The 11,929-nt window shown below is 40.4% G+C and overlaps 1 protein-coding gene across 2 annotated transcripts in view; it reads right to left on the bottom strand.

Annotated features, from left to right (window-relative positions):
- Window positions 1-5,485: 5,485 nt before the first annotated feature.
- The window catches only part of LOC308326365 (5'-AMP-activated protein kinase subunit gamma-1-like), a 30,323-nt gene continuing 23,879 nt past the window's right edge, over window positions 5,486-11,929 (bottom strand). For both annotated transcript variants that reach the window (XM_080779189.1, XM_080779190.1), the window contains 9 exons: window positions 11,057-11,115; window positions 10,913-10,958; window positions 10,727-10,781; window positions 10,474-10,600; window positions 9,936-10,101; window positions 9,779-9,816; window positions 9,446-9,592; window positions 8,398-8,491; window positions 5,486-7,266 (listed from right to left, as the gene is read on the bottom strand). In XM_080779189.1, coding sequence (XP_080635315.1) covers window positions 7,235-7,266; window positions 8,398-8,491; window positions 9,446-9,592; window positions 9,779-9,816; window positions 9,936-10,101; window positions 10,474-10,600; window positions 10,727-10,781; window positions 10,913-10,958; window positions 11,057-11,115 — 764 coding nt within the window. In that variant the 3' untranslated portion in view covers window positions 5,486-7,234. The remainder of the gene's footprint in view (window positions 7,267-8,397; window positions 8,492-9,445; window positions 9,593-9,778; window positions 9,817-9,935; window positions 10,102-10,473; window positions 10,601-10,726; window positions 10,782-10,912; window positions 10,959-11,056; window positions 11,116-11,929) is intronic.

Genomic DNA, 11,929 nt, shown 5'->3' with positions numbered 1-11,929 from the left:
CTGTGTTCATATGTGATGTGGGCTTAGATGAAGCTTTATACTCACAAATTGGATCTGATAATATAGCACAAACAATGCTCTTATGACCTAGAGGTTTGCTGCTGGACTTCTCACTTAAAGCACTTGGAGCGCTTTATGAACATGAACAAAACAAAAAGATTCTTGGTCTCCGCCCAAGCAGTTGGCCTTAGGTTTGTGGCCAGTCTTTCTAGCCAGTTGTCCCACATTTCTATTTTAAAATCTACATGTTTTCAAAAGAATTGCCCACATTTAAATATACATTACAATTTATGCCATTTGTGGACGATTGACAAATTATACGAGGTGCAAATTATGCAATGGCAGAAGCATTCTTTGGACCCCAGTATTTGTCAGCAATACAGCAACACTATGAACATGAGAACACAACATACATACAACACTGAGGATGACATTAGAACACAAGAGCAATGAACAGAGTGCATGGCGTGCAACGAGCTATCCGCAATTTGTGAAATAATCACATAAAAATATCACATAAATGCACATCACATACCGGCCTGTGTTCATATCTGATGTGAACTGACGTGATGGCGCTTTACCAGCAAATGACACAAGGCAAATGACGTGAAACGATACAGCTCCAATCAAATGATTAGAAACTGTATGAGAGACACGACCCGACACACGCACCACATGCACTAGTGAAGAACTAGTGATAGATAGGAAAGAAAGAAATGACTTATGAAAAATAAAGCAAAATGCGATTAAAAACTCTGACCAGAAAAAACAATAACTTTATTAAAGCAAAGAATAGAAGAGAAGATGAAAGGTCGGGGTAGAAACCGTGCATGTTCGATACTAATAGGTTATATTCAATAATGGATGATCTTTGCATCGTGAGCTTGTAGATCAGCTATTTGCTACTTTAGTGTGTGACACTGTAGCATGACCAAGTAAGAAAATTAATTTACAAAAGGTTGAACTATGGAGATACAAGGTTTCTGCCCGACATCAAAAGATAATAAACTACGCCCACTTACCTTCAATATCAGCACTAAACAAAACAAACTAACCAACGAAGAAAATCTGCCATAATTTTCTTCCCGTTAGTTTGGACAGATCTACAGCATAGAAGGCTGTAAACAGTGTTAAGCAGGCTACATGCTACCATAATGATACCGGAAATAAGTCGCATGACGCCAAATCACATTTTGTACACACAGTCCACTAGTGAAGAACTAGGGCAATGGGCAAGGAGAAATAAAAAAAAAATAGTTTTTTTATTAAAAGAGAAAGGAAATAGAAATTCTAATAACTCGACACAGAAAACAGCACAGAAAGACTACAACAGAACATACATAATGTGATGTGACGTGACGCGACAGCTTTACCCGTAAATTATGTTAAACAATACATAAATCACATTGCGGCATGTGATGTAGAGTGGCATTATACACAGATTACGTGAAACGATACACGGTGCGAATGACAACCTATGGTATGGTAGCATGTAGCATGTAGCCCACTTACACAAGCATCAGGAATCAAAAGGTTCATTACTAACCTTCACTGCCAACAGCACCCAGGAGTGGCAACAGCACTGTACCTTAAATACCGACGTCGCCTTGTCAGCTTCACGTTCTGAAATGACAAGAAAAAAATATATCTATTTAGTTGTCGGCCTACAGGATGACATTTTGTAAGTCATAACAGTCACTGAAAGCTGTGTCACCAATATCTTACTTTATTATTGTCACAAATTGTGATTAAAGCTCCTATAAGCAATAATGTCAATTTTAATGATTTCTATTTCATTCAGCAATGAGTAAAACACACATGATTTAGTCTCTGCGATACATCTAGGGGCCACAATCTGCAGTCAAAGATATTCCTAGAAGCTTTGTCATTGGTCAGAGAAAAAAAAAGAACCCGGTCAAAATGACTGACCAATCAGGAAGTAGACAGGCAAATCGACCAATGACAAAGCTAGGAACATCTTTGAATGCAGATTGTGGCCCCAAGATGTGTCAGAGACAATATTGTTTTACCCATTGCTGGCAGTCTGAATACCAATTTTCAACGGCGACTTCGCCCCTTTTGCAACCAGAGCTTATTTTAATGATGTTTGGGAGACAAGAAACACTTTCCTGGGTTTTTTATGTGGGTAATCGTCGTTTTTAGATATGTAGTATTTCAAAAGTGTCCATGGGCTCCATGATGTCATGGACAATGGGCTCACTTCCTCCCTAGACTACATGTTGTCTCAGTAAGACAGCCCTCCCCTATGCACAAGGAGCAGTGCACCAAAGCATTATGGGAATTGTAGTCTGGGTAGGAAGTGTCCATGAAATCATGGACACATTGAAATACTAAAAACACATAAAAACCTCAGTAAGGTTTTTCACCCAAACATATGTAAAATCATATGTATGACAATGAATGGTCAACTTGACATGTAATGGTGACACTGCCCTTGTTTCTACTACAGCCACATGTAATCCAGGTACATACCATGGGGGGGCTTCCGTCGCTCAGTTGAAGATAGCCGGTATTAATAGAGCCGCGTAGGTTGTATGGCACAATACGTCCCGAGCACCGTACGCCTCGTAATCTCAGGGAGCGTTCGTTGACACCGTTATAAGTTTCAGCTCAGCCGAGTAGACACTCTATTATCAATACCAGCCATCTCCTGATGACCCCATCCAAGGTCACACATGACACCAAGGTCACATGATTAACCTGCAAGACATAAATAAAAACAACATTACTCTTTATCCAGATTTCATACATTGTAAAATTCATATAATATTAAAAGGATATTTCACTTTATCGTCTACTCAGGCTTATGTGAACACTGCAGACAGCTTTTAAGTTGCTTGATTCAGTATTTAAATATTCATTTTAGCTTTTTAGCATTTTAACTTAAAAACTGTCTGTAGTGTTCACATAAACCCGAGTAGATAATACAATGACAAAAAGTTAGTTTTTTAAAGTGAATTGTCCCTTTAAGATATTGGTAAAAAAAAATCTAAACTTCAAAATCTACATTATATAACTTGAGTCAAAGTTAAAAGGTTTTGGCATCAAAATGTACATTTCAAATGGGACAATCTGCATACTTGGTCATTTTGAACAGAAAAAAACCTTTTGAAAATAGCAGATCTAAAAGCTCACAATGTGTCACATCACATTCACAATGCATTGTGAGCTTGTAGATCAGCCATTTTCACAGACAAGACAATGCTTTTGTTGCGATCAAGGCCCAAGGCCTCAGTCACACATATATGCATATACAGCATATGTTCTGGGCTCTGCCTGTGTTTGATTGCCCCCCAAAATCAAACACAAATGTTTGGTCAAAGCATGTGCCTCCCATTGGAAATGCATTGGGGCGGCCATTAAACAGACAAGACAAATGTTTTTTGTGTGTGATCGAGGCCCAAGGCCAAAGAACGAGTCCTATAAAAGGACAAACATTGCTGACATTGTTGTCCATTTAGTGTCACAATAAACAACAGTCTTATAAATACTCTGTTTAAACAATAAACAGTCCTATAAATCATCTTAATGCCTAAACAACAACAGTGCTCAAGGATAAAACCGTGTTTCTCAAACAAACGCTTCTTACCTTGGAACAGCTCTGCTCACAGACAGCATGAAGTGGATCCCAAACCAAACAGCATGCTGGGAAAAAACATGGCCGCTCCTATTTAAATCCAAAGCCCCGCCCACTGGATCCGGTCACCTGTTCAACTAGTCCGTCCGTCATTGGTCCGTTAGTCAGAGTGATTTGTGTGTTACACTGTTGATGTAACTGCTGTGTGCACCACACACACACACACACACACACGCACTCATGCACTCACGCACGCACGCACGTGCATTATTTCACCCTTTGGTTGGTTATAAAGGCTTATATTAATAAACACAAGGACGTGTGTGTCTGTGGCTGTCTGTATCAGCCTTTATAGGTTTGTTTATTCCGCCATCTTCTTTGATATTTGTTTGAGTGTCACCACCATCAGCCTTTAACAGGTGTTCAATCAGGCAAATGAGCACCAGCAGCCATCTAGCAGCTGTCTGCCTTCCTGCCTGTCCAATTGTCCATGAGTAGCTGTCTGTCTGTCTATGAGTAGCTGTCTGCCTGCCCGCCCAATTGTCTATGAGTAGCTGTCTGTCTGTCTATGAGTAGCTGTCTGCCTTCCTGCCTGTCCAATTGTCCATGAGTAGCTGTCCGCAATTTCCATTTCCACCATTTCCGCAATTTCCGCAATTACAATTTCCGCAATTTCCATTTCCAACTATTAATGGCAGCTGGGTTTCATCATTCAAATAAAATAGAATTCTGTCCGTTTAGCTATAAAATTATGTCAGGGAATAGGGATACACTTCATTTGCATTGCATCTCCCCCCCCCCCCCCCAAGCTTTTATTTTCGTTCGAGTAATAGTACAACTCTAATAGTATTACTTATAATAATGTAATTAAAGATAACTTCATTCAGATTTATTTATTTTTATTTCATTTTCCAGATTTTTTTTTCTTCTTTTTTTTAGATTTTCATTGGTGGGCCAGTCATAATGGTCCCGCGGGCCTGATGTGGCCCGCGGGCCTGAGGTTGAGTATCACTGCTATAGCCCATATCGTACGGCATAGCCTACTATAGGGCGCCGTTTTTCATCATTTTTGAGGATTTGAAAAAAATGACGAAATGACAAAAACGATGGGTTATAGCCTATAACCCATCGTTTTTTTCATTTTTTCATTCTTTGCCATGTATATTTGTCCTAATATCATGCAAATCAGTACACATGATCTTTATAGTCATGTGACACAAGACGGATCCGTTTGATCTTTATTTATTTTTTTAATCCCACGATTTTGTAACCCATTTTTCACCCCTGTGTCAATCATCTGTGATCCTGGGCTCTACACACCCTCCGCCAACCTGGGGAGAGCAACGGACTTAACTCATGCTTCCTTCATGTCCAAGTTGCTCCTTTACACCTGACAGGGGGGAGTTTCCCTGGTTGGACGTAGCGCGTGAAAGGAACACGTTATTCCAACCAGTTCCTTTCCCCTCCATCAGGCGCCCCGGCTGGCCGGGGGGAGGCAGTTTAGAGACCAGGATTACTGCATTTTTTTGTGAGGGTACCTACCCTAGGGGACACGGGGAGAACATGCAAACTCCACACAGAAAGGCCCTTTCGCCAACCCCGCCTTCGGGTATGGGCACTGATGACGCGGAGGAGGAAACACGACGCCAGCACCCACAGTGGAATCGAACCCAGGACCTTCTAGCTGTGAGGCGACAGCACTACCAACTGATCCATCTATGAGCACTCAATAACAATGCACTGACCTGGTGGAGGTCTGTGCTCCGAAGAGCACTTTTTCTAGTTTTTAGTTGATGTTCTAGTTGTTAGTTAAAATTACAATTATTCATAACGACCCATGGTGAACAAATGTTGCATTACGAAGCAAAAATGAACTCATCTTGAAAGTACATTCAGTGTCAATTTATTTTTCTACAGCCAGAAAAATAGAAAAAAGTAAAACAAAGAACATTCATAACTTGTGTAATTTCTCATGCTTGCACATGTACAGTACGTCTCGATCGGATACAAAGTGTCTTTGAATTTAACATATCGCCACAGTATATTTACAAAAATAACATTAAAACCGCAGTCTCTTTAAAGCCGATCTTCTGAAACATTCATAAAAATAAAGATTTCTCTGGCACATTTGCTCAAAATGCTCCTATATTTACAGTGAAAGACAGAGATGAGTCCTGTCAAGCTACAGCACAGGAATACAGCCGTAGGACACCATGTTGCTTTGCATTCGAATTCGAAGTTTCAGATATTTGATGTCCGTTATGCTTAAACATAAAATGAGGGAAGAAAAAGTAGACAATAGAATCCTAATCATCTTTCAATATAGGAGAAATGAAACTCCTGAACTAGCATATTTCTTGGCTGACAGAGACTTTATATTGTTAAGTCACTTAAATATAATAATCCACTTGCCTTTTCAATGTTTCAGTGTGACAAAATGATTTCAAAATGTATTTATTGGACGAATCTGAAGTGGAACATAAGATTCTAGGATTTTCTGTATAGATGTGAAGAAAAACCTTATGATCAGTTAGGTTTCATGTCACGAGGTACATAGAATGCTCTGGATATAGATATCTAAAGGTTTGCAGTATTATACTTCATATTTGCCCATTGACTGGTTTTAAAATAAAACCAGATTAAACAGTCTTTTATTTTGGCTGTCTGATACAAAGCTACTATGGGATGAGAAACTTAAGAAAACGATAATAAATAATTATGACTGATTTAAAAGAAAAATACAGTCCAAAATTAATTACTGGTCTAACTCATGCGGTTCTGAGCAGCAAGAAATAAAATATTCTGAAAAGAGTATTGTGAAGGAAATCTAAATTAACAAACAGATGAAAACATATTTCTCAGTATTTCAACATTCAATGTTCTTCAAAAAGAAAATCCAAAAAGAACATACAAATACAGTAAATGCACTTTGGAATCATTTTTGGCACAACTAAAACATTGTTTAGTGTGAGGACAAGCAAAAGGCACAAATAAGTAAATATTGAGCAAGATTGCTTCAATGTTGCTGGCTAAAAGATTAACAACATTGACGAAATTACCATATTCTGTATGAAGAAAAATTATAAATGTATTTTCAAGGAAGGTTGGGTTCTCACCAAGCACTGAGACATTGTCAGTTCCCCTGACTGTGATGATACAGTAGGTCGTCAATCAATGTAGAATGTTTACCTTGGTATGAGTCATGCTACAAAGAGTAGTTTGGCACTGCTGAAAAGCAAATGACAGAGCAGCATGATACAGGAACAACACAACACAATACACCAAGGCCATATTTTATCATTAAAAGTCCTCCAACAGATCAATTCAGCAGGGCAGATGAACTGAGGAGAATGTGCCTCTGTATCTATTTATGAGAGTGTGTGTGTGTGTGTGTGTGTGTGTGTCTGAGCAGAACATTGAAACAAAAAAGTTCTAGTCAGACAGCCGATGCTCCAGTGTAGGAGCTTCACTTCCACTTAGGCATCTAGCTCTTTGGTTTCCAAGCCTTTATAGTGCATCAGCGGTGGGCGGCTCTGCGACCCTCAGACTGGCCTTGCGCAGCCTAGAGCTGTGATCCCCGCTTCGAACCCAAGATTCTCCCACTGTGTCTCCAGTTCTGGTGACGCATCCTCCCTCTCACTCTGTCAGGTTATCCTCTCTGCAGGCATCTTGACCAGAGGAGACAGGACGAACAAACAGCAAATTAGGACAAGAAAGGCAAGCCACATGACAAAACACAGCTGTGGTTATCACTGCTTAAGGGAGGAGGAGTTGGGATGGTTGTGGTTGATGCGTCACATTTCAGTCACATCACAGGTTATGTTTCCTTTGATGAGGTTATGGCCCAAGCGTGCAGCAATAAATCTCAGACATGGCAATGATTCAGTAGTGACATTGAGTGAATCTCTGACATCATTCAGTTACAAGCAGGTTGACACAATAAATCAGGTTGTCAATGACAAAACACAAGCACGATGACAACCTTCTGAGACAGGGATCATACACATGAAACATGTTAATCTGTCATGACATGCACAGTAGTACCTACAGTAGCAGGCAGATGCTTAACACATGTATTTCAAAGCTCAGAGCAGACTTTTTTTCCTTTTCTTTATCGAGTAACCAAATATGTGTACCCTTTTTCTCCCCACTTTAGTCATTATGCCAATTATTTCCACCCCCCCCCCCCCCCCCCCCACACACACACACACACACACACACACACACACACACACACACTTGTGTTGTCACTTGTTGCTATACCCTACTAATTCACCTGTCAGTGAGGAGCCCCAAACGGGAGGACATAGCACCTCCGTCCTACTCCAGTAACTCCACCCACCCAACAACACTCTCCACTGACAGGTGACACCCCCAGCCAGTTGGAGTACATTCGGTGACAAATATCCCCCTCGGGCTTCCCTCCCGAGAACACGGGCCAATTGTGTTCGTACAGACGCTTGACAAAGCTGGATGCGCCGCAGTGGATTCGAAACGTTGTGGTGGGCAGCCAGGCACTTTACCACATGCGTCACCCGAGCGCCTAGCTGTCTCCACTCTCCACCTTGATTTATCAAAATGAAAGGAGTCTATTCTACACTACATCACACTGCTGGCATCTAGCAGGGCAATCAGACAGACTGGCAACAGCCTCACACCAGGTGGTTGACCAGAGCCAGGGCAAAATGCCCGTTTCCTACCTGATACAGGTTTTACAGTGCAGGGTGGGGGAGAAGAGCTCAGAGTCCAGGAGGGGACGGGAGGGTGAGTGTGGGGTTAGCAATGCTGGGCATCTATACCTGCTGGGCTGAGAACCAGAGCCTGAAGGATGTCCGACAGGGAGATGATACCCTCGATACTGGAACGTTCATCTACTACCACCAACCTATGGACCTAGACACACACACACACACACACACACACACACACACACACACACACACAATGAATATTTTAAAGCATCTTTAAGCATTCAGCTGTTGAATGTTCTCCAGTGTCCAACCTGTAGTGCTGTACATAGATTTCATACACACCATTTGACAAATAATTTAATCTTGTGGGTGCAATTAAAAGTTGTCAAATCAATGTTCTACTACATGAAAGGTGGGCAACCACCTCTTTTTGATCGACCAGGTGATTAGACTGGACTTATATTTGGGAGTTTCATTTCATACTGGAATCCAGTAATACCTGCTTTGATTATTTTATAGCCATTGCAATATATGTATTATGTGATGTTAAACATAACGTAATAACTTTCTTTTATAATGTTGAATTTTAACACCACAGTCTTTTGTAATGTTGAATGTATGCCATCGTAGGTATTTTAAAGAGTGCATCAATTATTTCTTCAGTACAGTTTGACATTTTTTAACCAGAATTCATCTTACCTAAATTATTATCTTATTCTTTAAGTTTAGGTTACTGATTAAATTACCAATTTATTATTCCATGCTTGTATCATTATAATTGGCAGCGACCTACAAGCTCGCGCTACGAGCTTGTAGGTCTGCTATTTTTGAAAAATCGAAGAACGACTGACATAGAAACATAGCTTTTTCAGAAAACTGTCAGGATGTAGAAGACAAGAAGTGATCTTGCACCCTAAAAGGTTGCCCATGTCTACTTGGCAGGTGAAGGTGGAGGAGAGTAAACCATGCTCTGGGAAACCTTTGCTTCCACTTCACATCACCTTCGCGTCAATCAACATAATCTGCCTGCCCTGGTTGACATCGTGGAATGATGTACTGTACAATTTCAAAACCACCGCCATACATGGTTTGGTAAGAAAATGTGCGGTAAATTGACAAATGTCATAGCTGGAGGGTTATGCAAGGGTGCTCTCACTTCAGCTCTAACTATCCGGTCCACTATTGTCTCCAGTGTCTCCAGCTTATGGCACTTCATGACTCCCTCGAAGTACTGGCAGCGATGCTTCAGAGCCTTTGTGACGGTAATGTCCAGGTTGTTGTACGTCTTCTCGGCAGCCAGGTTCTACACACACACACACACACACACACACACACACACACACACACACACACACACACACACACACAGTTTAACTGACATCAACTACACTAAAGTAAATAAACACACAAAAGAATGTATAAAACAAAAAAAATCACAATCCCAGTCTGATTACACTCAGTTTGAGCAGAACATAAAACGTAGACTTACTATGACGTCAAATTTGGAGTAAATATCCACAACTTTGCCTGCAAGGAGAAAATATATTTGGGCACAGGAAAAGTGTCAAGAGTGCATTCGTCCTATGGCATACACACTGTGTATAATCATACATAGAGCTTCAACATGCAAGAGTTCTTGTATGTACCCGATTCATCAACCACAGGCAGAGCAGACACCCTCCTCTCCACAAAGATATTTAGGGCTTTGATGATGGGCGTGTCAGGGTGGATGAAAGCAATATTGTTGTATGTACCGATCCCCAGTTCGCCAAGGGTTTGTTTCATGAAAGCTGGTTTGGGCATTTCACACACCTGGGAACATATGCACAACAATTGGAAGGTAAATCTTCATTGTGCAGTTACAGCCTAAAACCCACAGACATTCTAGTCATGGCCCCAATGAACACTAGGTGGCAGGAGATATGACATGAATGAGAGGCAAAAGCACAATTCATTTTCAGGATTGACCAGAACAATTTAACCACATTAACCCTGTAGTTCCTATTTTGAATGTTCAGAAACGTTCCAAGATTCTCTCTCTCCAAAGATAATGAAAATAACAGATCTACAAGCTCACAGCTTGCAGATTGTCATTTCATAAAGGGCTTAAGTAGTTAATCATCTATCACAGTATTGAATACCATGTGGCTTAAACACTAATGAATCAATAACTCCGGGACTCACAAAGAGCTGCAGGAACTTGAGGATCCTCTTGTGTGTGAGAATATAAAGTGCGTTTCCTGTGACAGGGTCGATGACAGGCAGCCGGTGGATTTTGTTTTTGATGAGAGTGTATACCGCTTCAAAAAGACTACAAGAACGAAAACAGAGCCGTTAATGACCAAATACACAGTCAGACAGACAGACGCACACACGCCAAGTGTAACTTTCAAAAACAGAGAATTAATTAATTATCTACGACGATCAAACAATGTACCTTGCATCAGGTGATATGTTCACAAGAGGCTTAAATGTCGCTTGCAGGTAAACCTCTGTGGAGTATCAGAAGGGAGAGAATAGATTAAATTATGTGTACATTGTATAAAAACAGCACTGAAAACCGTCACAGAATGCGGAACAAACAGCAAAACAGGCAATACAGCACTATAAACAAGCTTCTAACCTCTCCATGTCTCAAGCTTATGTTCCTCTAACTCGTATATTTGCACCTGCGAACAAGAGACGCCAATCAGTTCAGAAAGCACACAGATCCTCGATGGGATAAGCAAGTCTCATGCAGACATCAGCTCCTCTCAGGGAGACCTACCATTGGTGACTTGTAGTATCTGTGTAGTATGATGATGAAGTCTGTGATTGTCAGCATTCCTGAAATAGGTTGCACAGTCAACAAGCCTTGCAATACACAATATACACAATCCACTACATTTGTTAAGTTTGAGACCAGCCAGTGTCCACTAATTTAAATAGCCCATCTACAAGCTCACACTGTGTCACGATGCAACGTTGTTGTGAGCTCGTACATCTATTTTTCATAAATACGTAAAAATGTGTCAGGAATGCCAGGTTAAAAAATACACTACTAAAACATACTGGCAGGTTAGAGTAAATAAGACATCCTTCCTGTCTCTTCGTGTTTAACACACACACACACACACACACACACACACACACACACAACAGTCTTTTGCACTTCACTTTGTCTTTCCACAGCTTTTGAGTGTTTTGTATCAATATAGTGCATCACCCTATAGCTTTCATTATTAAGCACGGGCTGACTAAATTCAATCTTGGCCAAACACATCATGACTCAGGCAATCCAGAACACATCATCATGAGTCATGTATATTCAATACAATATATTGTTATATATATTATTTAACATTTTAACCCATTAAAACCAGTGACCAGCATCCGTTGTCATTTTACTTTAAAAAATTTTATATTAAAAAATAGCAGATATACAGGCTTGAAAATCTTGAAAGTGTGTATTTTTGTTATTTTCTTTGAATATAAGTAATAACTTCTTCAGATAGGCTGAAGAAGTCATTCATTGAATGAGTAACAGATATCTTAACCTTTCAGTTATTGCAGTGCCTAATGGCGCATGGAAATACTAAATGACTTTAGCTCAAAACAACGTTATACGCCACAGGCAAAAAAACAACTCTTGCAGGTTCAA

The sequence above is a fragment of the Protomyctophum bolini genome (assembly GCF_963924005.1).
Source record: "Protomyctophum bolini genome assembly, chromosome: 12".
Classification (NCBI taxonomy): Eukaryota; Metazoa; Chordata; class Actinopteri; order Myctophiformes; family Myctophidae; genus Protomyctophum; species Protomyctophum bolini.
This window is presented reverse-complemented; position numbering and strand designations above follow the sequence as displayed.